The 26,085-nt window shown below is 31.5% G+C and overlaps 3 protein-coding genes across 3 annotated transcripts in view; all 3 read right to left on the minus strand.

The window, feature by feature from the left end:
- Positions 1-1,740, minus strand: part of LOC113386869 (multiple inositol polyphosphate phosphatase 1-like) — a 33,464-nt gene extending 31,724 nt beyond the window's left edge. The window contains exon 1 of the mRNA XM_026624627.1: positions 1,494-1,740. The gene's annotated coding sequence lies outside the window, so the exon portion shown is untranslated. The remainder of the gene's footprint in view (positions 1-1,493) is intronic.
- Positions 1,741-6,670: 4,930 nt separating this feature from the next.
- Positions 6,671-12,521, minus strand: LOC113386951. Its single transcript, XM_026624711.1, has 2 exons — positions 6,973-12,521; positions 6,671-6,774 (listed from the first exon to the last, which is right to left on the minus strand). The coding sequence occupies exons 1-2, from the start codon at positions 12,372-12,374 to the stop codon at positions 6,705-6,707; spliced, it is 5,472 nt and encodes a 1,823-aa protein (XP_026480496.1). The 5' UTR covers positions 12,375-12,521; the 3' UTR covers positions 6,671-6,704.
- Positions 12,522-14,251: 1,730 nt separating this feature from the next.
- Positions 14,252-25,071, minus strand: LOC113386952. Its single transcript, XM_026624712.1, has 3 exons — positions 24,901-25,071; positions 17,760-17,923; positions 14,252-16,547 (listed from the first exon to the last, which is right to left on the minus strand). Exons 2-3 carry the CDS (start codon positions 17,794-17,796, stop codon positions 14,272-14,274), a joined length of 2,313 nt encoding a protein of 770 aa, XP_026480497.1. The 5' UTR covers positions 17,797-17,923; positions 24,901-25,071; the 3' UTR covers positions 14,252-14,271.
- Positions 25,072-26,085: the final 1,014 nt, after the last annotated feature.

Raw genomic sequence — 26,085 nt, forward strand, 5'->3', positions numbered from 1 at the left:
GGAATCAATAGCTTTTTCTTGATAAAAATCTAATACTACCACTAGATTGCATTTTATTTACACTAGGTTGATAAATCACATCACAACATATAATAAAACATTTTGTATAATAATATAAATTAGACATAATATGAGAAGTACAAAAATGACTGATTATACCAGAACATTAGTAAGAAATTTGTTAAATCAAACTCATAACAGAAGAGTGAGTCCTAATGCTCTATTTTTTAAGTCTAATAAGGATTTGATGTTGTATGTTGATATATAATTGAGAAATTTAAAAAAAATTATATAAAAGAAGTATAACTTTGCATTGCACCCTTAATATATTAATAAATTTTGACTATCGTTTTCATTTTACAAATTCAAGAAAAACGAAGGTGACTGCCCGATGAAAGTACAATTTTTTTAATTATTTCTTAAAAAAAGAAACTAAAATAAGTGGCCTGTAATTATCCCATCAATAATTAGAAGAATAGTAGATTATATTTGAGATATATAACCTCAAGTAGTAATTTGATATCATACTGCTTGATATCAAGTTTGGATCGAACCGGGGACTAGTTTGCTCCAGTCCACGTGTTTAACGTTATTTCAAAATTTTAAAAACTTCTAAATGAACTTTAAAAAAATTTTGAACTTTTTTTTCTAAACGATCGTGAGTAGAGCTGTTTCAGAGACAAAATTTCGAAGCGCGTAGGCGCCGCATCGTAGTCTAACATTATAAATCTTGGTTCAGAACCGATAGAAATGTAAATAAAATTCATATATATTATTAAAATCACTATAAATTATCTGATAATTTGATGTGTATATGTCTAATAATCATTTGTGACCGCCAAATGGCTTTTTTTTTTCATTTTTTACTCGATCTCCGAAACGGCTTGACCCGCCTTCTCAAAAACTTAAGTAATTCTGCTTGCCTAATACAAGTTTTGAATTATTAAAATCGGACGCTCCGTTCTCTTACAAACTGAGTTACCGTCTTTGCCCCGTATCTTCGGAACGGCTAGACCTGCCTTTGCCAAAAACTAATTAGCATGTCTCCTTTTAAATAGGAATCGAATGATCGATCGGTTTGATCGATGTTCCCGAAATCGTCGACGAAAATTTGTATCCGCACACACACACACACATGCACACGCACAAACATAAATTTTTTCTAAAGTATGCCAAAATGTTCAGAAACCTCTGAAACGTAAAGATATGCAAAAAAATTATTTTCGATTTTTTTACCCTACGGGAAGTTAAAAATCAGCACTGTGTGTAGTATAATGAAATTCTCAGAATAGGTCTATACAATTTGTATCTTTATGTAAAAATCAATGTATGTATTTAAGTCAAATAAAGCAAATTTTCAAATTAAAAAAAAAAAATCAGCACTGTGCAACATACAAAAAAGTCGTTATTAAATCCGTACTAAACATTTTGCACGCAACTAGCACGAACAACATGATAAATATAACAATAATAAACTTTTTGCACGTACTCACCTGTACAGGTAATTATTAGTAATTTCCGATCTGTAGGAATTCCGTCACAAACACTAAACTACATACAGTATCTTGAACGTTGGAAATGTTATTTTCTATCATTCATATATATGTGTGTATGAAGTATCACAGATCCCGTTACAAAACGCACATTGCATTTATTTGTATGTAAAACAATATGACGAATAGAAGAATTCAACTGAAATGGGATGCTCTTCGGCCGATTCACGTGTGCCGTGTGCGGCTGAACTTGCCTCGGATTCGTATATAAGTATGCTGTGGCTGTCGGATGCTTATGTAAGAGATTCAGCGATTCTAAAACAATACAAATTTCGGTAAAAGTTTTAGAAACTTAAAAATTAAATTACCTTTCAAGTTGGGCTCGCCCGTAGGTAAGCGGTTAAGAGCGACGGGACTTGTTTCAGAGGTCCCGAGTTCGATACCTACTTCGAGCAGCCTGTTGTCAGGCAGCAGTGACAACGATTTTCACTTGGAAATATAAATAGCAATATGTTTACAAGTGAAAATAGCCCTCACCCGGCATTGTTGCACCATATACTTGCCCTATTACAGAGATTGTAATGAAAAAAAATTATAACACAGAGATGTGACAACTGTTTGGGTTGCCATCTGTAATAAAACAAACGTAGTTTGTAAGATATTGATCACAACAGCTCATAGAACCCATAAGTTCTGATCGCTTTCTGATGAAATAAAATTATAAAAAAAAACCTTTCAAGTCATTCTGAGCTGTAACATTGAAAAAAGACTTGTGGAAAAGTTAGAATAAGCGCCCGAGTGTATGATATAATTAGGTAAAGTTGCTTTAAGGTAAGGTGGCCATACGTCCCGGATTGGCCGGAACAATCCCGATTTTCCGCCTTGCGTCCCGGCTTTTTCTAAAAGCAATATTTGTCCACAGTTTTAGGTGTTTTGTCACGGATTGTCCCGGATTTTTAAAAATGTTTTGATTGCCTATATATTTTTAACTACATTTCAATTAGAAAATTTGAACCCAAAAATGTGCATATAAGTTTTTAGGGCCGGCCGTGGTCCCGTGGTAAGAACGTGGGCTAGCAAATCCTAGTCCCGGGTTCGAATCCAACCTCGGTCGGTTCGGTATCAAAGCAGCTTGATATCAAATTTTCACTTGAAATCAAATATGATTTCAAAGTTAAAAGGTTAAAGAAAAAAGGTTAAAAGAAAAAAAGTGAGATTTCAAATATGATTTCAAGTGAAAATGGCCTTTCGTGGGCATAGCTGTAGTGGCAACATGCCACTTGGAAGTAAAAAGTCATCACGATTACAACAATTGTAATAATTCAGCACATAGAGATGGGACAACTGTTTGGGTTGCCATCTATAATAATTGTAAGATAATTGATCACAACAGCTCATAGAACTCATAAGTTCTGATCGCTGTTGAAGAATTATAAAAAAAAAATAAGTTTTTAGCTCACCAAACCCCGCCCGCTCTCGCATGCCTTCTAACCTGTCCCGGTTTTTATGCAAACTAGTGGGGCGCATGGCATCGTGCCTTAAGGCAAATTGCTGGAACTTCCCGTACCATAAAATTTTTTTTTTCAAGATTAACATTTTTGAAAAAATTTTACTCTGAGAAATTAGATTTTTGAGAAACTATAAATTTTTGACAAAAATTACTTTTTTTGAAAAAAAGACTCTTTGAAGAAAAGTGCATTTTAAAATATTTTGGAAATTCTGAACTTTTTTCCAAAGCAATCGTACTGCTTTAACTGCATAGAGACGAAATATCGAAGCGCGTAAGCGCCGTGTCGTAGCCTAACGGACAAACGATGTTACGGAACCCATAGAAATGTTAACAAAATTTAAACGTAATATTAAAATCTTTATAAAATATCTGATAATTTGATGTGCATATGTATAATGATCATTTCTTCAAAGTATTTGCTCCGTATCTCCAAAACGGTTGGACCTGCATTTGCCGAAAACTAATCATCAGTAATAATTCAAATCGGTTGAGCGGTGCTCGCGAAAACGTCAACGAAAAATTATATCCAAACATACATACACACACATACATCATTTTTTCATAAAATGTTCAGAAACCGTTGAAACGTAAAGATATGCAAGCTGGATCTCCAAAACCAAAAATTTTGTTCATTTTTAATTCAGTCAATACAAATAAAATGTTTTTCGAATCATTCAAACAAGACGCTCCGTTTTCTCAAAAATTAAATTTTCATTACTAGTACTTTTTGCATCATATCTTCAAATCGAATGGACCTGCCTTTGCAAAGAACTAATCAGCTCGTTTCCCCAGAATATGAATCAAAGGTTTTTTGAATCATTAAAATCGGTTGAACAGTGTTCCCGAAATCGTTGACAAAAAATTGTATCCGCACACACACACACACTGAGGTATGCCAAAATGTTCAGAAACCTTTAAAACGTAAAGATATATAAAAAAAATTCATTTTTATTTTCGATTTTTTGCGAACAGTATAACTTATGATAAATGTAAGAAAATAAATGAAAAAAGTATTAGACAATTTTTAAAATTAATAGTCAATTAATCGTTATGAAAATGTTATTCAAATATGTAAAATTTAATTCTTATTTATTAATTATTAAAACCTCAAAATATTTTAATTCAATTCTATTATTCTTATTATTATATACATATATATTTATTTCAAAAGTTTCAATTTAAATATCAAATCCACACTGTTTTATACGCCTGACGAATATACTCATTCATACACGAAATTCTGCCACATGTCAATTAGAAAAGTTAGAACAAAGAATATGATGCACTCACAACTTTGGACCTGGACAACTTTGGAAATCTAATCGAAGATTTTTGTTATCTTTTGCTTTTCATTTCCGCAATTGTATGAAGGCATCTTGAGCTCGTGTCAAAATTAGTTTGCCAAATTTCGTTCTGGTGATTTTCCACTCAAAGATGAAAAATACTCTGGTCGTCGTCCATGTAAAGTTGATTACAAATGGTCTACTTTGAAATGTTGTCACCGACCAAATGATCAAATCTGATGTTTACATTGAAACAATTAACAAAAATAAACATCGCAATAGAAAAAAATGGCTTAAGTTGCCAAAGGGTGATTTATTCCATTATTGAAATTAATGAAACTTGATTGAGATGTTTTGCCAAATCCACCATACATTCCTTACCATCTGATCTCACTTTTAGTTTTGATCTTCACAAAACTCTTTGAGTTTAAAAAAAACATCAATAATGACGATAATGTTAAATGGGAAGTTTTATAATTAACTTCCCGTAGGGTAGTTAAAGTAATGGGCCGAAAATCGAAAATGAAAACTTTTGCATTTCTCGACGTTTTGAAGGTTTCTGAACATTTATGCCTCAGAAGAACATGTGTGTGTGTCTGTGTGTGTTTTTTGTATGTCCGCATTATTTCCTCCAAGTTTTCGGGCGCACGGATCGACCGATTTGAATGGTTCAATAAACATTCGATTTCTATTGATAGGAAGATGTGCTGATTAATTTTTCGCAAAGGCAGGTCCAGCTGTTACGGAGATACGGAGCAAAGAGTGCAGAAAATATAAATCGACTTGTTGATAGTACGGAGTATCCGATTTGAATGATCTAAAAAAGATTCAATTTGTAATGATTGGGAGAACAGGTGATTAGTTTTTGGCAAATGCAGGTCCAGCCATTTCGAAGATACAGAGCGAAATGTGCAAAAAATGGCAGTTTTTGAGAGATCTAAGCGTCCTATTTGAATGATTTAAAGAACTTTCTGCTTGTCTTAACAAAATAAATGCCTTTGGAACAAAAAATTGTTCCTAATTTTTTTTTCAAGAATTTTTTTTTTCTCAAATTTTTTTTTTTTATATTGAAAATAATGCAGATTTTAATTTTAATTTTGACTAAAATACTAATATACTAATAATTTCAACTTTGTAATTCAGTTTATATAATTCTTATAAATATTAGACAATGTTACAGTATTTATTTATAATAATCTGTTTGAAAACATTTAATATTTCTCGAACATTTCGTTACGGTACGGAAAGTTCTAGCAATTTGCCTTAAGGCACGATGCCATACACCACTAGTTTGATAATGTTACTGCTTTAATAATAACAGAAAGATATTGATCAAAATGGACAATGTGTTACAGGATATAGCTATTTAGTTTCATGAAAAAAAATGTATGATTTTCTAAGATAAATCCGCACATAATTTCTAAGCTGCAATAAATACTCACATATTTAATACTGCTTCAATAAATAAATACTCGTTCAACAAATAATTTAAAAAAAAACATGATTACATTTTTATTTATAAAAAAAATAATACTAAGAAGTTTTAATTATATGTTTAATCATAAACTATATAAAATGCATAAATATTAATATTATATTTCTTAAATGCTTTAAATTTTTAGTCTATCTATTTATCTATCATAAAAATGAACAGCGTTCATATAGTATTTATCATTACTTACAATTTATTATTACTTACAATTTTATAAATTAAAATTTTATCAGTATAATAGATATGCTTCAATTGATACTTCATATGCTTAAATTCAATTATTGATTAGTAAACTTGTGATGGCAATTATAATTTATCATAAATAATCAAACATTTGATTAATATTATTTATATATCTTTAAAAATCATTCATGTTGGGGCCATTCATTAATTTTATAAAATATGATTATTTTTACGTTTATTGTACAATATTTCAATTCGGTTTGTCATTGGTCATTTCTAGAAGCTTACTAGAATCCCATTATCACTCATCTCGAAAATGAATAATATGGACCTATGATAAAAGATAAAAGGTTCCGTTATCATAATTAATTAAAGTTTAGAATTTATGGAATATTCTAAATAACGCACTCAAGTTTTACGAAAAAAATTCGAAACCACAGGCCTATAATATTGTAAGGGTTTTGCTTTGACTATCATCTCGATAACCATGAGATAATAGTCTCATTCACCAAATTCATGAGATTTTTGAAGAGTAATATTTAAATAAATGAATAAATAATATAATTAATAAATCATTAGTAAAAAATCACAATTTTGAATAGATCGTTCGTAAAGCACCAATAGCGAATACAAACTTAATGTTACTTTTTAGATTATTAATGAATCAGCCAAAGATTAATTAAAATTTTCCACAATGAATCTTTATTGCACTAATTAGTGTTTTTGCTCCAGTTCTATGGATTTTAGGTGTCTGTGCTGGTACCAGGTTTTGCCTCGATATTTTGCGATTCGAGAGTTATATCGAATTTCTCTCTAAAATGAAAAAAATCATATAATAACTTTCCGAGTACTAATTATTCTATCAATTTGTTATGCTTAAAGTTATTACAAATTGAAACAATGAAAATTCATGTGCGATTTTTTCCGATGACATGAATGAAACAAGTGATTAAAAAGTGAATAAAATTTAATAGGCTAATAATATATATTTGTATTTTAATTTCAACTCACATTATTTCAAAGTCATCATCTTCTTTATATAGTTTCTTTGCAACGATGGCTTTCAAATTCTTCTTGATATCATCGATTTCATAGTTGTATTCTTCATTTATCGGATCTTGTAAATTACTTTCAGTTACATACTGCTCTGAAGATTCATCAAGTTCTTTCCATATATTCTTCAAGATGGAATTCAATTCATTTTCTTTTTCTATATGTTTTGCAATTAATTCGGCAAATCTTTCTTGGGTGATCAGACAATGATATTTTCCAGAAAGAGCGATGTACAAATTATTTGGATGTTTAAGAAATTGCTTAAAGTCGTCCACATAGCCATTGTCATACAATTGAAATTTTCCATTTACCAAACTGATGTTAATTACAGTTGGTGATCCAGATGTTTCGTTTGTCGAATATTTCTGGCAGCTGTTATCTTCATAGTTAACGTAAATTGTTAAACAATCTAAATTCAGTACTTTGGGAATGACGTGAACAAAAAGTTTTAAGTAGACTTCATTTATAGACGCGTTTTCCGTTAAAAGTTCTGCAAACGATGATATGTCTCGAACTCTCTCCAGAAGGCACGAAATTTTTTGGTTATAAGTATTAGTTAAAACATCAGCACAATAAATGGTTTTTCTTTGGGCAGATTCTTCTGCGTTTCTTCGATTTTCAAGCAAATTCATTTTTAAACATACATCATCTGAAGAGTTGTCTTTACAAAGTGTTGTCTCGTACACTTCCATGTCTCTTTTCAGGAATATATCATTCATTATTCTGGCGCCTTCTGTAAAAATTGGATCCATCAAATTTTCTACTAAGAAGTTATCTGTTATGTCATGCAGGAACTTTTTCAGCAGTTTAGTATCTATATTTTCTTCTGCAGGAGCGTCTAGAGGTACATCAACAGAAAATTCGCTAATAGAGTTATTCATAATGTCTTCAAAAGTTTCCAATAAATCATTTATATGTTCTTGTGAAATATTTATAGTACTGTGTAGCTTTTCTATTGTATTACGATTTGAACCTTCCGCTAAGATTTTCTTAGTAATTTTTCTAATTTTTGTCATCATTTCACCTTTTATGTTTGATAGAACAATTGCAAGTCTAATGTTATTGTCTTTCTTCACAAAGTAATCCATGAAAATATGTTGAAAGGTTTCCACTCCCAATTGCCTCGAGCATTTCTGCAGAAGAGAATTTTCTTCTTCCAGTTTTATTTCTAATTCGACATCAATTCTTTCCATTATTGTTGCTTGTATATCACGATTCAAATTTGACAGAAATATATTTATGCTCGGCTGAAATTCCATCGATTTCGTTGCATGAGCCACAACGCGGCTAATTTTGTTCTGTGATCTGGACAAGCGATTTCCTCGATAAATAAATCCTTTTGCATACTTAACACAATTTCGCATTATATCGATCATTCGATATTTTATATAATCGTGCCATGTTATATTTGAAATTGCAAAACTTTCTTTTATATCTGCGAATCCACTGTTGAATAATCTCTGGGAGATGCCGTCTCTAGTGTTATGGAATATATCAGATATTACACGATATGCAACACTCAGTAATATTTTACAAACCCCAAAAACTAATTTCACACATCGTTTCCACGAGAAACGGGCCTTAAAAGACAAAAACTCATCGAGACCACATATTCTTAGGGCCTGCATTTCTTCGCTTGCATATAAATAACTGTTGAGACCAGAAGAATCTCCAAGTACCAATTTGCACTTGCTTATATCAGGAGTATTTAGATTTTTCAATTTATCATAGATCATTTCTCCAAATGCACCAAGATGAACTCGATTCTTTAAACCATCTCTCAAAATAACTTCATATTCTACATGTCTGTCTAAATTAATTCTGCAAATATTAATATAACTAATGACAAATTTTCCATCCGTTAATCCTGTATTTCCTGCTAAAATCCAACGTTGTTCTAAGAGATGCGCCCATATATTATTCACAAGATTCTCATCACGGATACGATCGAAAGTAATAAGCATATCTCTTATTATTTTTTTGGTAATTATAAAATTCTGTATATCTGAAACATATTGTTCAATAATACTGACATCACTAAAACAAACAATTCCTTTTTCTACGAATCTATTTTCAACTAGAGACCAATAGAGGAGTTGATGCGGATTTGGCGAAAAATCTAGTAGTGCAATTTTCTCACCGGCGTCGATGCACTTTCGAATTTCTTGCAAATTCATTCGGAAGAAAAACCGGTCCGACATAAGCCGTAATATTGTTTCTTCATACAGATTCCAAGATGGTAAATTCTGCCCATCCATTTTTGCAAATCCTTCTCCCAATCTATAAACATTTGTGTTCACATCATCCTTAGCCAAAATTTCTAATTGTGTTAGATGATTTAGAATTATATCGGTATCGTCCTCTGATATATTCTGGTCCAGAAAATCCTGTTTTGTTATGGAATCGTGAGAATTTAAGAATGATGATTCGCAGTTTTCAGCATTAATTATTCCAACGTAATTTGTAGTCGTTATATCTTTATTCATCATAAAGGCGATATTATTATTCCCAATTATTGCTGCTAAATCTACTTTTTCTAAAATTAAACAGTTCTCGTCATATATATCTTTCCTCATATTCTCAAGGTCAAAAAATAGTACACTGGTTTGATTAAGTAATAAAGATAACTCGGATTTTTTATTTTGTTCAGATGCAAGATCACAATATTCTTCGAAATAATTCTTGAATTTGCTAATTTTTACTGAAATATACTCAACAACATCGGTTATGATATTTTTACACCTTAATTCATTCCAGAAATTATCTTTACTACAAAAATTTAATCTATCTTTTAATTCTTGCTGAAAGGTTTTATCATCTGTGAGCTCATTAGTCTCATTCAGAATTTCTCGGAGTGAAGTGAAAGATATTTTAAATTCATTTGCCACAGCCTTTAAAGTCCTATTATCGATGTCACCATTGGCTTTAGATCTTCTCAAAATATTTCGCTCGATTAAATCATTGTGGAGAGTTCTTAACAACTCGCCATCCATCTCGGAAAAAGTTTCCATTGTGATTGGACTGCCCAAAATGTCATCAATAGACTGCAAATAGGCAGAATATATTTCATATGTGCATTTCTTCTGTTCATTATAGGACTGTATTTGTATCAGACCAACGTTTGTCGTGTCTTTAATTATGTCCACTGTATTTGAATAAATCAGTAATTGATTTCTGTGATGAGTGAACAGTTTACTTGCTTCAACTAGTGATTTATGCATATCTGCAATATTTTCAGTAGAATTTCTGTAAATAAGAGCTCTATAATAATATGCAGTCTCACAGAATAGAGGTTCATTATGTATAACTTCGTTAAATAGAGCAAGTGCAATATCATATCGTCGCGTATCAAGGAAACATTTTGCAAGAGCGGTCATTCTCATTTGATTGTGAGATACCCAGTTTTCATAAGTACCTTCCGGTTTAAGTTCATTCAGTTCGGATAAAAGAGCCTTTAAAGAATTGTCTGCAAATAATTTGCTCTGCTCATTTTCAATCATAGATATATGCTCGGAAATGCTATCTAACCACATCGCCCACTTATCCAAGCAGCTGTCCAATAGCACTTTACTGAAATCCAAATTCACGACCCTTCTTTTCAGCATCTCATATGTATCAGTAAATTGTTTGAAATAACTTTCCTCGGTTCTAATTTGCCTGTCGTAATAAGATTTGATGTCGGACACTCGCCTGAGCTCGGCCTCGTCCCTTTTCATTTGCAGACTCGTCATGTCGGCTTCGTCGCTGATCACGATCAGTCGGCCTGATCCCATCTCACCCCTCCTGGCCGATCTGCCGAATCCCTGCTCCTCCACTCGACAGTTTCCTGGTAGGTACGTCATGCAGACGTGCAGGCCGCCCCGTTCGCACAATTCGCGAGATAACTTGATGTCGGTGCCACGACCAGCCAAGTTGGTTGCAATGATAGCAGTGCCGCACGACAAATTCTCCTTTTCGGCAAACTCTTCGTAGTCGCGAGTGTATGTCACCATTTCGATCACATTGCGCAACTTTCCGTGAAGTAAATTCACCTCGTGCATTGTCTCGCAAATTATCAAAATTGAACGCGACTCGTTCTCGATGATAGACATTGCTTCTTTTTTTATTTCTTCGATCCAAAGGTCAATAGTTTTGCAGAGAATCGGTTCACGTGGCGTGAATTGTTTTGCCTTTGATGTCGGAATTGTAACTGTGGTAACTTCGTGAAGATCTCTCAAAAGACTCAATTCTTGTTCGGATCCCAAGGTGCCGGTAACACCGAATTTATTTTTGTATAGCTTAAAATACGATACATTTGATATATAAACCGATTTCAAACTTTGCATGGTTAATTTACAGCCATGTTTGAGTTGCAAAAACTGGTGCAACGCTTCGTCCCATTGTGAATTAAGTTGATCAGTTCCAGTATCAGTATCTAAAATAACTACAATTGGATTTCTATCTGAGCTGCTGCCACTTCTATCAACATCAATTACATAATTCTGGAACTCCTTCATAAATAAAGCCGAGATGGCGCTTCTGATCCATTTCTTTAAATGAAGTTCGACAAAACCTTTTAAATAATTTGGCAGGCAAATATTTCTTGGTCTATCTATGCAGTTTCTAAAGAGAAAGGCGAGTCGAGATGAATACGTTTTGAATTTCTCCGGCAATATTATATCCAGATCAGTTTTTGCGATATCATTTGTTACTACCTTGCCTTTGGAATCCAATATCTTCATGTCAATTAAACTGAACCACAAAGAAGTAACTTCAGATTCGGTCAAACCGCTGTCTATGCTCTGAAGATCTTTTTCATCAATAATGTTATAGATTTCATGCATAACCGCATTATGTATGTCATTTTCATTGAAAATGTCAGCAAAATTTTCTTCAGATTTAACAGGCGAATTAATCCAATTCCAAATAAAGATATATACCGATTCAATTTTGTCAAATCCTGCAATTTCATGAGATAAATATAGCATGTTATTGCCTTTGTCGACCAACAAACTGTCTACTTCATCAATCATGACATTATGAAAACTGTTACCGCCCAGAATGTTTTCGTCGAAAAATGTATCAAGCAAATAATCACGTTGAAAGTACGACAATTCTCCATAAATTACTTTATTTCTAGAGTAAGATTGTTTTCTTTTATCAATAACTTGATCACAATTATCTCCAACATTGATACCAAAAGCACTGTAAATATCATTATTGATTGTAGCATCACGTTGAGCCAATACTGTCGAACTTGTAACAACATGAAGTGTTTCCCTCCTCATAGCTTTGATAATAGCGAATGCAACAATTATCAACGATTTGCCTTCTCCCGTTGATATCTGAGCCAAAATATTTTTTTTCGTTAGAAGTATCATAACTGATAGTTTTTGAGAATCGCGAAGCTTGAAAGATCTTTTGGCTTCTATGACTTTATCTATTGCGGATAAAATCTCCTCATTAGTCGTGGTATGGATAGAAAACCACTGTTCCAGGTTAAGTTTATTTGCTGCAAAATCTATTATTTGCTGGTACCATGCGTGATGATGCACTTCCTACTTTCGATAATCTTTCAACAATTGCATCTAAATCAAATTCGTCAACGTTGTCAATCAGTTTTACTTTCATTAAATTGATCAGTTCGAAATAAGTTCTTTCATTGCTTGATTTTAAATATTTTTTTTTCAAATTGTCAGCCCAAAGCAGAGAATTGGGATTGTTTTCAAATGTTAACAAATCTGCAGTAGTAACAGAATCTTCTTCGCACACTGACTTGAACCAGAATAAAACGTACATTAAATCCGAATTAGTCATGTTTCTCGACAAAAGCGTCTTCAAAAATTGTATTGTATGCTCTTTCCCAATGTGGTTACTTATGTTAACGATAAAATGTGTTGCAGTAGAATTTTCGGCCTTAGAAAGATTTATTCCTTGACTAATTATCCAACTATACGACAACTCTTTTAATTTCTGTGGCCACTCCGATATACCCAATCCTTCTAACTCCGATGTTATAATACTTGATATTTCAGTCAAATAATTAAAAATTTCATTCAATTTATCAATTGTAATGCAAACTTCATTATGTTGATCTAAAGTCATTGATAGTAAGAGCAACATAGATTTATTGTCGAGTTTTAATAATGAACGTCTCCACATATCAATTTCATTTGATAATGATTTTCTAAAATAGTTTTGTAATTTTAAAAATAATATTTCAATTATCCAATGTGTTTGTTGGCATGTTACTATGATCCACTCAATTAAAATATGTTCATCTGAACTGTAAATTTCAAAGGATATTATGCTGTTGATTATGAAACATAGCTCTTCATAGGAAATTTGAACATTCTCAGAAACAAATCTCTTCATTAAATAGTATAAGATCCTATTTGTAGCAATGAACTTCGAAGATAATTTTCTAAGCCTCCTCTCTAAAATTTCGACTTTTCTCTGACAATTAAATGATTTAATTAAATAATACAAAATTGTCTCAATATATGCAAAATCATCGTGAATTGATTCATGACATGAATTATCTGATTTGTTCAATAAATATATATTTTTTTTAATATATTCCGTAACATCTTCTATCTTTAGAAGTGAAACATCAGTAAGAATAGATTTATATTTATCGATATTCAGTCTACGAATATGCAAAAGTTCCAAGTATTTTTCGTCAGTCTCCATTTCATGAATCCTTTCATTCTCATGAAGTAAATGCAGAGTTTTTCTGGCAAGAGGATTATGACAATCCGCTGCAAAGTATTGATTATTTTTAACTATGTAATATCTAATGTTGACATCAAAAACATATGATAATATTTCTCTGAAGCTGCTTGATCGGATTCCTTGCCTTATATCGTTTTCCAATTTGTCTAAGACATCCCTCTGATTGCAATAAATATTCCAGTCGTATTCCTGCTTGAGACATTTATTGATATTGTTATAAATAGTATTCAGTTCAGATTGTGATTCCTCGAGCTTGTACTCAAAATTATTTATTTCAGATGTGGAAGTAGCACATAATAAAAACAATCGTCGAAGCTCTTCATAAATTGGTTTCGAAAACTCTTCAACAAAAGATTTCAAATATTTATTCAAATCTGTTTTCTGTTTTGCCAAAAAATTGCAATAATTTTTATAATATTGCTCTGTTGTCGTAGTACTGTTTTGAACATTTGACAAAATGTATCTTTTTACTGCACGTGTTAGAGTGCAATCTTGATATTTTGTATAATTTTCAATGATGAACATCATAGTCCTATGATATCCTCATTTCTCATAATTTTCAAATAAAAACTTGTCGAGAGAACCCAGTGACTGGCTAGAAATGTAATTCCTAACTAAACTTCTTGTGATGATCCTAGGAAAATATTGTTCCCTTTCAAGCTCATCAATATTTTCGTTTCTCATTTGAAACATTAATTTGCTGTTTATTTCAATGAAAGCTTCAAATAACTTTGATATCCCGTTTGTCTCGACGCTATTCATATTTAAATTCGTCGTACAGTCATCCATTGAAATTTGTCTGCTTGAAATGAAAGAATTTTGAGCAATGTGTTTTTTAAGCTTTGAAGAAATTTTTTGTTTTTGCTTAAAACTTTTCTGTATTTCTAGTGCGGCTAACTTTTCTAATTCAGTCAAATCTGATCTGCGGGATTCTAGGGCTTCAATTCCTGCGTTTACATATTTACTGTAAACTTCATGAACATTGGTTTTTGAAATAGTTTTTTTCCTGGAAGGCAATGCGTGGCTTTTGCGATCATAATTTGATCTTGTAGTACGCTTTTCAGAATAGTATTTGACATTCGCATTAATAACGCTGGATTTCTCAATGGTAATATACGACTGAAGATGTTCGCACCAAACATGATTATCTCCCGAAAAGGTATATTTTTGGAGAGCCAGTCTATAATTTTCGGAAGTTCCAAAATATTGTGTACTTTTTCCGAAACCGAAAAATTTGAAGTAATCTATGTAGCCCATATCCCATCCGTTGATACCAGGTTTGCCATAACTTCCACCTTCACCATTACATCCAGGAATGCCAGGTTTTGTTTCACCAATAACTCCATCAATTTGGCCAGGATAACCACCATGTCCGCCCAAACCGAATTCACCACCAATACCAGCCGGCTTAGCTGGCAAACCTTCGCACAATACAAAAGCACGATAACAAGTTCTAGCTCCAAAGGTTGATTCAAAACCTTCATATGTTTTTCCCTTAATGAATATATTTCGAAAACATTTATAAAATTTGCTTGAATCATCCACTTCCACGCTTTCAAAAGATTTTCTAATTGAGCTATATGGTTCTGACACATTGCAGATAGGAGGAAAATTATTTTTAAAAGATTCATTACAAATTCCTATTCCATTCGCACCGTTTCGGCCATTTCCACCATTTTGTCCGGGGCTACCCATGCCTCCATTGGAAATAACATTGAACTCAATTGAATTGCGCATTTGATCGGCCTGAATTAGGACATTTCCGCCACTCTCACCAGCAAATCCGTCATTCCCTTGCAAGCCGTTGCCAAAGTCATCAGTCCCAGCATCGGATTCATATACTTTGTTGTTATCTTTGCCAGACACGTCCCAAGTCACCTTACCATGCACCTTCAACACCCTCGTAAAAGCAACAATATTCTTGCCATGCCACACATTGTTTTGCAAATCGACATCAGCATGAATGATGTGACCGCCAATGAAACGCACTTCCAGAATGTCAGCATCGTTCATAAGCAAATGCTCTACGTTTTTGATTACATCACTCATTACTAAATTCAGTGCAGAAACTAGGATAATTTTTCTGCCATCAATTTCGTCGACAACTAATTCTGGAGACTTGTCGAGATTTGATACAAGATCAAAAAACATACTGCTCAAATGAAATTGGACTCGAAGATTCTTCCTGTTTACTATTCTTGTGAATTCTTGCAAGTCAGTAGAATTGAAATACTTACTTACTTTCATTATTCGGTCATAAATGTCTTTAAGCGTGATTTTGTCTGTCTTCGCATCCAGCAGTTGCAAATATTTCAAATATTGTTTTTTGACTGTTATTATTAGATTTAAAAATGCTTCTATGAAATCTATTTCATTCCTAATCGTTTTAGTCGCAGTTACTATAGCCTTTAAACATTCCATTTTCCAATTCGAAACGTATTTGGTTTGCTCGGCAGATGATATCAAATGCTTGTGTTTCAAAAGAATTTGGAAATAGTCGCTTTCATTCCAAGGTTGGCACACGTTTTCTATGTTACAGATGGCGTTGATGTGACTGAACATGCCGATGAGTGCACCCATCTCCTCTCCATCGGTTATGCTAATTATTGCAACTACAGACTCATTAATCCAAAGCTCACAACTGTATTCAACATAGTATCGTCTAACATACTCAATGTCTGGATAATTGGTCAGGGGCGAAAAATTTGATAATATAATTTGCCGTTTAATATCCTCGAAACTGTCAAGCCTATCGACACCATTTCTGATCAGGTCGTTCAGTTTCTGTACATCAGGAGGCAAACTGTTTGTACTGTCATCTAAAATTTAAGTAATATGTTACGAAAGGTGGGCAATATTCTATTTAGAATATAACACTGAAATCTGATATTTCAATGAAATATATTCATTATATTCAATGATAATGTTTAAAATGGTAGTATCAATGCAAGACTTTTATCATCAATGATCAAAGTAAACAACTTTGCACATCAGTCAACGTTAGATATACGAACTTTGTGTTAATTTAATAAGTTAGTAAACATCCTTTAGTGCAGTAAACGGAGCGTTTTAGGTCTGAATTTTTTTTACTGTACTCCGAATTGAATGAAATTTTGGAATTAGGTTCATCTTACCCTCAAGTTCAAAAGTGAAAACAATTCGGGTTGCGCCATCACCCGCCGGGGGGATGACACCCTTCTCAATTGTGTAATTACATTTTTTCAAAATAACGTTAAAGTTAAATAAAGTTCTTATAAAATCGTGAGTTTTCTGAAAATAGTTTGTGCTAAAGTAGTGATCAAGATGTCTATAATGAAGTGAATTCTAGATGGAATGTGAATTACTTTAATTCTGGTGGAAATGGCGCTCATTAAACCATATGATTTAAATGGAAAAAACTTCGTATATGCTTCTTATTTGCATGATAGCTCACTCATTTTACACGCAAAACACTTGCAACAGCACTCATTTTAAAGCTTATGTTGAGCACTATAAAACCCAATTTCACCGAAATGCATAAAATGTAAAACCTTGATACTAGATGGCTTTTAATACAGCAATTAAATCTTGAACGAAATAGAAAACGACTTTGCTCTTTCAAATCTTGCTTAATACTTTTCCTAGAACACTTTATGTAATACCGATTTATTAAGATTTTTATTGACATTATTTTGTTTATTACATGATTTTCGTTAAAATGTATATTTTAGGAGATATTTGCAAAAAAACGAAGAAAAACGCCAAAAATATATGAATCTTTATTGGCCAGTAACTTGAAAAGTATTAGTTTTTTTGAAAAACTATAAGAGACATTTTTTTCTTATAATTAGTTCTTCTATCGATTTCAGACCGAATTGTTTTCACATTTGAACTTGAGAGTAAGATGTACCTAATTCCAAAATTTCATACAATTCGGAGCACAGTAAAAAAAATTCAGAGGTTACACCCTTTTTTTCTCTCCGTTTACTGCACTACTTACAAATATGCATATTTTGTAACATATTTAAAAATGATATTAAATAAACACTCGCCTTCGTCGACAACAGACTCCATTGTAGGTGGCAACATCTCGCTTTGCAATATAATAATGCACCAAGTCTAATCAAGTGATTCAAGTCATAAACGACATCATTCGGGTAAGATTTTAGTTGATTCGAATCAACTCGTACCAAGCCAATCGCTGGTCATCCGACTTCTGAATAGAATCAAATTTGAAAAAATTATAGAAAGAAACAATGCATTTTAATACATAAAATCAAAACATGAAAATCGGCATATACATAAACTTAAAGCTAGGCAGATACTAAATTTTGATGAAACCAAAAAAGAACAAGCGAGTTTGCTGAAAAGCACAGCCCCTTTACAGAATGAAATAAAATTAATCATAGATTTAAATAACATAGTAATAAAAATAGTATATAGTATATAATAATAGCAATAAAACATGTTACAGATAAACTAAATTTTTGCATATCTTCACGTTACAGAGGTTTCTAAACATTTTGGCATACCTTAGAAAAAATTGATGTTGTGTGTGTGCGTGTGTGTGTTTTGTGTGGATACAATTTTTCGTCATGAATTTGGGCGCGCATTTTAACCGATTTGGAATATTCAAAAAACATTCGATTCCTACTAATGGGGAAACGTACTAATCAGTCTTTGGCAAAGACAGAACCAGCCATTTCGGAGAGATGGAGCTAAATGTGCAAAAAATTGTAGTTTTTGAAAGAACGAAGCATCGAATTTGAATGATTCAAAAAACATTTGACAGTGTGAAGAAACGATTAGATCTTGGAAAAACAACTTTTGGGTAAATTGCCAAAAAAAAATTTAATTTTAAAAAAATTATTTTTAGAAATATCGAAAATGATTCGGATTTTAAATTTAATTTTAGATAAATTTCTAAAGCTCACTTTTATACTTCAAATAAATAATTTAAACTTTGCAATTCAATTTATATAATTCTCAGAAATATAAGATAAGGTACTCTGCTTGATTAAATTTTGTTTATTTACTTTTCATGTAAGCATATATAAACGTCTTCGTCCAATTTATAAGCTCTTATCTTTTGTCTATAAAATACGAATAATGAAAGTTACAGTATTTATCATATATTTGAAAACATTTAATATACTTCGAATTTGACTTAAGGCACGATGCAAGCCCACTAGTTAAAATATTCAAGTAGCAGTTAATTGTATTAACCAGTAAATTCAACAATTTGTATTAATCAATTAAATGATTTTTCTGTACAATATTATTACGTTTTCAGTTTAATGCGTATGTAATAACAGGTTATGTTAACAATATTTTTAATTTTCTAAAATAAACGCATATTTTTCATCCAATATCTTAGCATTCAGCATGCATGCTCTGTGATTGACGAATATACTCGTCATGGGTTCGATTCGGGGACAATCGCACTGGTCAATGTGAACGACACAGTTGACTGGTTAAGGCGCAGCAAAGCAAAATATAATCATATCTTTTCAAAACATTGAACATAAATAAATACATATTTCAGACGCCTTATCTAAACGTATACAAGTGTAATGTAAATTCTCCATAATAAAACAACTCGAAATGCATGTAACGAAGTGTCAGCGCGAAATTCTGAGAACTGTTTTCAATATCAATTTAGCAGCGTTCTCTATCAGAGGCGGATTCAATTATCATTTGTCCTTGATTTCTTGAAAATATTAAATGCTCTGAAAATTATACTGCTATTAAACAAATTGAACAACTAGTGAGGCGCATGGCATCGTGCCTTTAGGCAAATTGCTGGAACTTCCCGTACCAAAAATTATCATTTTTTTAAAAACAATTAATATTTTTGAAAAAAAATTACTTCGAAAAAATCAGATTTTTGAGAAACTATAAAATGACAAAAAATTACTTTTTTTTAAAAAAAATTTTTTTTTGAAAAAAAAAATGTTCTCTTTATTTTGACATATTTTGGAAATCCTGAACTTTTTTTTAAATCAATCGTACTGCTTTAACTACATAGACACAAAATATTGAAGCACGTAAGCGCCGCATCGCCGTCTAACGAAAAAGCATTGGTACGGAACCCATAGGAATGTAAACAAAAATTATACTTATTGTTAAAATCTTTATAAAATATCTGATAATTTGATTTGCATATGTCTAATTATCATTTTTGACCGCCAAATGGCATTTTTTTTACTTTTTTTCACTAGATCTCCGAAATCGCTAGACCTGCCTACAGGAAAATTTGACCAATTATTCATCTTGTCAATACAAGTAAAATGTTTTTTGAAATATTAAAATCGGACACTCCGTTCTCTTAAAAACTGAGTTACTGCTTTTGGCACTTTTTGCCCCATATCTTTGGAACGTATAGACCTGCTTTCGCCAAAAACTAATCAGCACGTCTCCTTATCAATACAAATCGAACGTTTTTTAAATTATTCAAATCGCTTCATCCGTGTTCACGAAATCGTCGACGAAAATTTGTATCCGCACACACACACATACACGCACACGCACACACACACACACACATACATCCATTTTTTGTAAGGTATGCCAAAATGTTCAGAAGGTTTTGAAACGTAAAGATATATGAAAATTTTCTTTTTCGATTTTTTTGCGATTGCTATAACTTGCCTCACAAAAAGTTAAAAAAAAGAACTAGTGGTGGATCCTGCCTTAAGGCACATTGCTGGAATTTTTCGAAACAAAATTAAATATTTGAGGGAAAAAATCAGTAATCAATAAATATTGATCAATGATAACAATTGTTTTTAATATTTACGAATAGATAATTATAAATACTTTATTGATTATATATTCTATAGGGTGTTTACATTAACCAGAGAACCAAATAAATTCATATGATATTGTGAACGAAAAATTGTATATCCAAACATACATACACACACGCACACATACATACATCAATTTTTTTGAGGTAGCCAAAATGTTCAGAAAACTTTGAAACGTAAAGATATGCCAAAAATTTTAATTTTCAATTTTTTGCGATTACTATAATTTTAAGAAATTATCGCAGAAGTTAATAAATATGTCATGATTTCTTACTCCAAAAACATTTCACGTTAAAAGCTCTTATAGGAGACTATCATACTGAAAGGGATATTCTAGTCTAGAATTTTCAAAAATCGATTTTTTTTTCAAAGTTTTCAAAGTTCAAGAATATGTGTACAAAGATTTTCTCAAAATTTAAATTATTTTCGGAGATAAATTTGATTCACAAGAATATTCCTTTTTTGATACGATACCTACGATTTCTCAATTTCTACTCGAGCGATTTGCTTGCAATAATTTTAGAGTCTTCTTTCAAGACTTCTCATCCGTATGGTCTACCCCTAATTACCAAATTCCACTTTTTCAAATTAAAAAGAATAGAGAAACTCAAAAAAGTGGTATAAAAAATTATCTTTTTTTCGAACAGTCGCCATTTTGTCAATTTTTAACTTCCCATAGAGTAAGTTATAGTAATCGCAAACAAATTGAAAATGTTTTTTTTATATATCTTTGCGTTTCAAAGGTTCCTGATAATTTTGGCATATCTTGAAAAAAAAAAATGATGTATGTGTGTGCGTGTATGTGTGTGCGTGTATGTATGTGCGGATACAATTTTTGTCGACGATATCGAGAACACAGATGAACCAATTTAAATGATTCAAAAAACATTCGATTCTTATTAAAAAGGAGACGTGCTAATTAGTTTTTGGCAAAGGCAGGTTCAGCCGTTCTGAAGATACCGGGCAAAAAGTGCCAAAAATGGCAATTCAATTTTTGAGAGAACCGAGCGTCCGATTTGGATGACTCAAAAAGCATTTTATTTTTATTGACAAAATGAAGAATTGGTGAAATTTTTGGGAAGGCAGGTCTAGCGACACTGAGATAAGCACTAAGTGTTCACTTTTTATACAATATTTTTTAAAACAAAAATTGTAGGGAACTGCATACCATCCTGAACAACATTAGTTTGTGCAATCCATTGCAACTGGCATCGTGCCCTAAAGAAAATTGCTGGAACTTCCCGTACCGTCACGAAATGTTTTAGTAATACTAAATGTTTTCAAATAGATTATTATAAATACTGTAACATTGTCTAATATTTATAAGAATTATATAAACTGAATTACAAAGTTAAAATTGTTTATTTAAAGTATATAAGCTAGCTTTAAAACTTTAGCCAGAATTAAAATTAAAATCTGAATTATTTATAATATACAAAAAAATGTAATAAAAGAAAGTTTTTTTTTTTTTTTCCAAAAGCATTTGTTGCAGAAAGTTTTATGAGTAATTCAAATCGGATGCTTAATTCTATCAAAAACTGCCATTTTTGTACATTTAGCTCTGTATCTTCGAAATGGCGGGACCTGCCTTTGTTAAAAACTAATCACCACTTCTCCCAATCATTACAAATTTAATGTTTTTAAATCATTCAAATCGGATACTCGATTCTCTCAAAAACTCGGTTTCTATTTACTGCTCTCTTTGTTCCGTATCTCCGAAGTGCTGGACCTGCCTTCGCCAAAAACTAATCAGCACATCTCCCTATCAATAGAAATCGAATGTTTTTTTAGCCGAAAACGCGGACGAAAAATTGTATCCATACATGCATACACACATCCATTTTATTCTGAGGTATGCCAGAATGTTCAGAAACCTTCAAAACGTGAAGATATGCAGAAAATTTCAATTTCGATTTTTGGACGATTGCAATAACTTACCCTACGGGAAATTAAAAAATATAAATAATAATATAGTTTCTTTATTCAACTAATTTCGACACTATGTTTGTGTCATCTTCAGCAAAATTCTATTATAACTTTCCAAATTCTGTTTCTGATTATAAGAATATATAAATTTTGAGCATTTTCTGGTTTCTAAACAAAGTAAGTAGTATTTATTATTTGATATAAAGCACTAAGTGTATGTGGGCACTATTTTATACAATATTTTTTAAGGAAATTGTAGAGAACTGCATACCATCTAATATTGCACTAATATTGCATCGGAAGGTATGCACTAGGGTTTGTCGGTTTTCAAAAACCGGTTTTTTGACGAAAATTATGTAATTCGAAAACAGGTGTTTTAGCGGAAAAAAAACGGTTTTTATTGTATAAATGGAAAATTACAAATATACTAGATGAAAGCAGGAATTTGGAATCATATCAGTCTGTTATAGTTCCCAGAAAGGTTCTGTGTTATCTTTTGTCAAATGTATATATTAATTTAGATTATTATATCAATGGATATATTAATTTAGATCAATGCGTCTTCTTGTTGAAGGAGTTAATTGCTCTACTCAAATAAAAAAAGAGTTTTTAGCACTACAAGCCACAAATAAAAAAACAAAATTTCCAGAATTATTATATCTTACTTTAGTTCGGTTGCAAGTGAGAGAGTATTTTTTATTTCGAAAAATTTGCAGAAATTTTGTGAGTAAACAAGAAACACTTCTAAATAACAAATCGATAGACGTGCTCAGCTTTTAGCAATCATATTTCATTTAACTAAAAAATAAAGATTTGAAATTAATTAATTAAAATTGTTTGGAATATAATAAACTCGGGGTTTTGTTTAATTGTTTTTAGAAATAAAATTGACATTAACAATTATGTATCAATATGTATCTAACTTTTTTTTTATATAAAAGTTAAAAGTTTTTTATTTAAAAATGTATTATTTTTATTTATTCAAACTCTATTATTTCAAACATACATATATGTGCACAAATTGGGTTTTGTAATGATTTTCGTTTCTTTCCTTTTTGAACGGAACCGAAACAAACATGCAAACCGTTTTTTTGAACCGGTTTTTTAATTTTAGCGTTCCGGCAAAAAAAATATTAGCATAACACCACTGATAGTAAGTAATTAAAGGGCAAGTTTAAATTGTAAGTTTAAAAAAATACTGTTTTGATTTTTCCTGGTTTTATATATAAGACACGCCTTGGTTAACATTATAGTCGAGTCGTTTGCTTGATATGGGCGTGTTTCTTGCGTCATAATGTTACAGTTTAAAACTTTTTTCAAAATGTTTCTAATTTTGTAGTTATTCATTATTTTTCCAAAAAAATGTCCTTTTCTAATATGTTACAAGTTTGATTTTTTTTTAAATATTTTTTCGAGTGTTTTTGTCCTGGTAGTATGTATAATGTTTCTCTATGTTTATAATTAATTTAGATTTGTTTTTATTATTAGTAATTTCTTTCAAATTTATTGCAGTTGCTGAATGATGACACGCATCTGGTGTCGAAACGTATAAGTAAAAATTCTTAAACACTTTATTACATTTTTATTTCGACGAATGGGCTGCTAGTTACTTTGAAATATGTTTTTTCAGTAATATATATATATATATATATATATATATATATATATATATATATATATGATTGATTTCTTGGAGGGCGTAACATCAAGTAAAAAATAATAAAAAATAAGTAAGGTAAAGATTTTTTTAAAACATCTTTATTTTTCCATACGTTTCGACGTAAAATTCTACGCCATCGTCAGTGGTTTTGAATTTCTTAGACTATCACTTTCACATATTAATACAGCTTGTAAAAATTAATATTGGAAACAAGCACCAAATGTCAGTAATTTCTTTTTCATAAAGAATAAAAAATAAAAAAATAATTAACAAATAGAATATTTTATGTAAGCACTCGTGTTCCGAGGCAGGCTAGACAAGCTTGTTTTAAACAGATGTTTTAAAAAAATATTTACCTTACTTATTTTGTTTAAATGTTCCAATTATGTTTAAATAGCTTGGTTTATCACAGTGTAATAGTGTAGTATATTTTTGTATAATTAATTTCTTTTTTTTCTACAGAATGACGGTCTCGATGAAGACCGAAACGTATAGATAAATAAAGTATTTCAAAACTACTTTAGTTTTTTTTTTACTTGGTGTTACTGCCCGATTCTAAATAATTCACCAAAATATGTATCAACACCAAACTCACATATTTCAAAATATATATATATATATATATATATATATATATAAGTCTAAGGTGCGAATAAAAATCAGTCGCAGGTATGTAAGATAAGACGTAGGTGCCTAAAAATATATCGCAAAAAAATATAAACAAAACATCAAGGTCAATAACAATGTCAAATGCATAAGCAGAAATGACGCCGCTGAGTATTATGAAAATATTATTACCGCACTGGTTAATTTAACAGCTCACTAATAATCTCACTCATTACACCAAACGCACTTAACTCATTAACTAACTAAAACAACAATCAAATATCGATTGTTAATTATCATGACTAAATAAAATTTTTAAAATGGAACTTATTTTCCAAAGTCCATGTAATGTTGTGTAGCGATCGAGACAGAAGAGGAGACTAACAGACAGATGGTAAACACGGTTTATATTTATAACGAAGCTCCGAGTCGCGCTTTGCGGGTTTGTTGTTGGGAGAGGTCAGAGGCGGATGTCGATGCGAGGATTCTAACAAAAGAGCTGTGGAAAATCAGCGAACTACCTGGAAGTGGAATTCTTTCTTAAGGCAATTCAGGCATCGTGCCTTAAGGCAAACTGCTGGAACTTCCCGTACCAAAAATTATTATTTTAAAAACGATTAACATTTTTGAAAAAAATTTACTTCGAAAAAATTAGATTTTTGAGAAACTATAAATTTGACAAAAAATTACTTTTTTTGAAAACTAAATTTTTTTGAAAAGAAAAATGTTTTCTTCATTTTAACATATTTTGGAAATACTGAACTTTTTTTCAAAGCAATCGTACTGCTTGAACTGCATAGAGACGAAATGTCAAAGCGCGCAAGTGCCGCGCCGCCATAGAAATGTAAAAAAAAATATAATTATTGTTAAAATCTCTATAAAATATTTGATAATTTGATGTGCATATGTCTAATGATCATTTTTAACCATTTAGGCATTTTTTTTACTTTTTTCATTAGATCTCCGAAACCGCTAGACCTGCCTTCATGAAAATTTGATCAATTCTTCATCTTGTCAATACAAGTGAAATGTTATTTGAATTATTCAAATCGGACGCTCCGTTCTCTTAAAAACTGAGTTAACGTTTTCGGCACTTTTTGCCCCGTATCTTCGGAACAGTTAGACCTGCCTTCGCCCAAAACTAATCAGCACATCTCCTTATCAATACGAATCGAATGTTTTTTGAATTATTCAAATCGGTTGATCCGTGTTCCCGAAATCGTCGACGAAAATTTGTATCCGCACATACATACATACACGCACACACATACACACACACACACACATACATCCATTTTTTCTAAGGTATGCCAAAATGTTCAGAAACCTTTGAAACGTAAAGATATATAAAAATTTTCATTTTCGATTTTTTTGCGA

Source organism: Ctenocephalides felis, unplaced genomic scaffold (assembly GCF_003426905.1).
Source record: "Ctenocephalides felis isolate EL2017-DRISC unplaced genomic scaffold, ASM342690v1 CF-g0.4_SCAFFOLD_03571, whole genome shotgun sequence".
Lineage (NCBI taxonomy): Eukaryota > Metazoa > Arthropoda > Insecta > Siphonaptera > Pulicidae > Ctenocephalides > Ctenocephalides felis.

What these genes read in the sequence shown, in the direction of transcription:
- LOC113386952 (XM_026624712.1), bottom strand. Translation starts at nt 17,796, where the DNA reads ATGTTGCCACCTACAATGGAGTCTGTTGTCGACGAAG. An exon ending in GGAGTCTGTTGTCGACGAAG is followed by an intron (nt 16,548 to 17,759) that starts GCGAGTGTTTAT and finishes CTTAAATTTTAG; the next exon opens with ATGACAGTACAAACAGTTTG.
- LOC113386951 (XM_026624711.1), bottom strand. Translation starts at nt 12,374, where the DNA reads ATGATACTTCTAACGAAAAAAAATATTTTGGCTCAGATATCAACGGGA. An exon ending in GATGATGACTTTGAAATAAT is followed by an intron (nt 6,775 to 6,972) that starts GTGAGTTGAAAT and finishes TTTTCATTTTAG; the next exon opens with AGAGAAATTCGATATAACTC.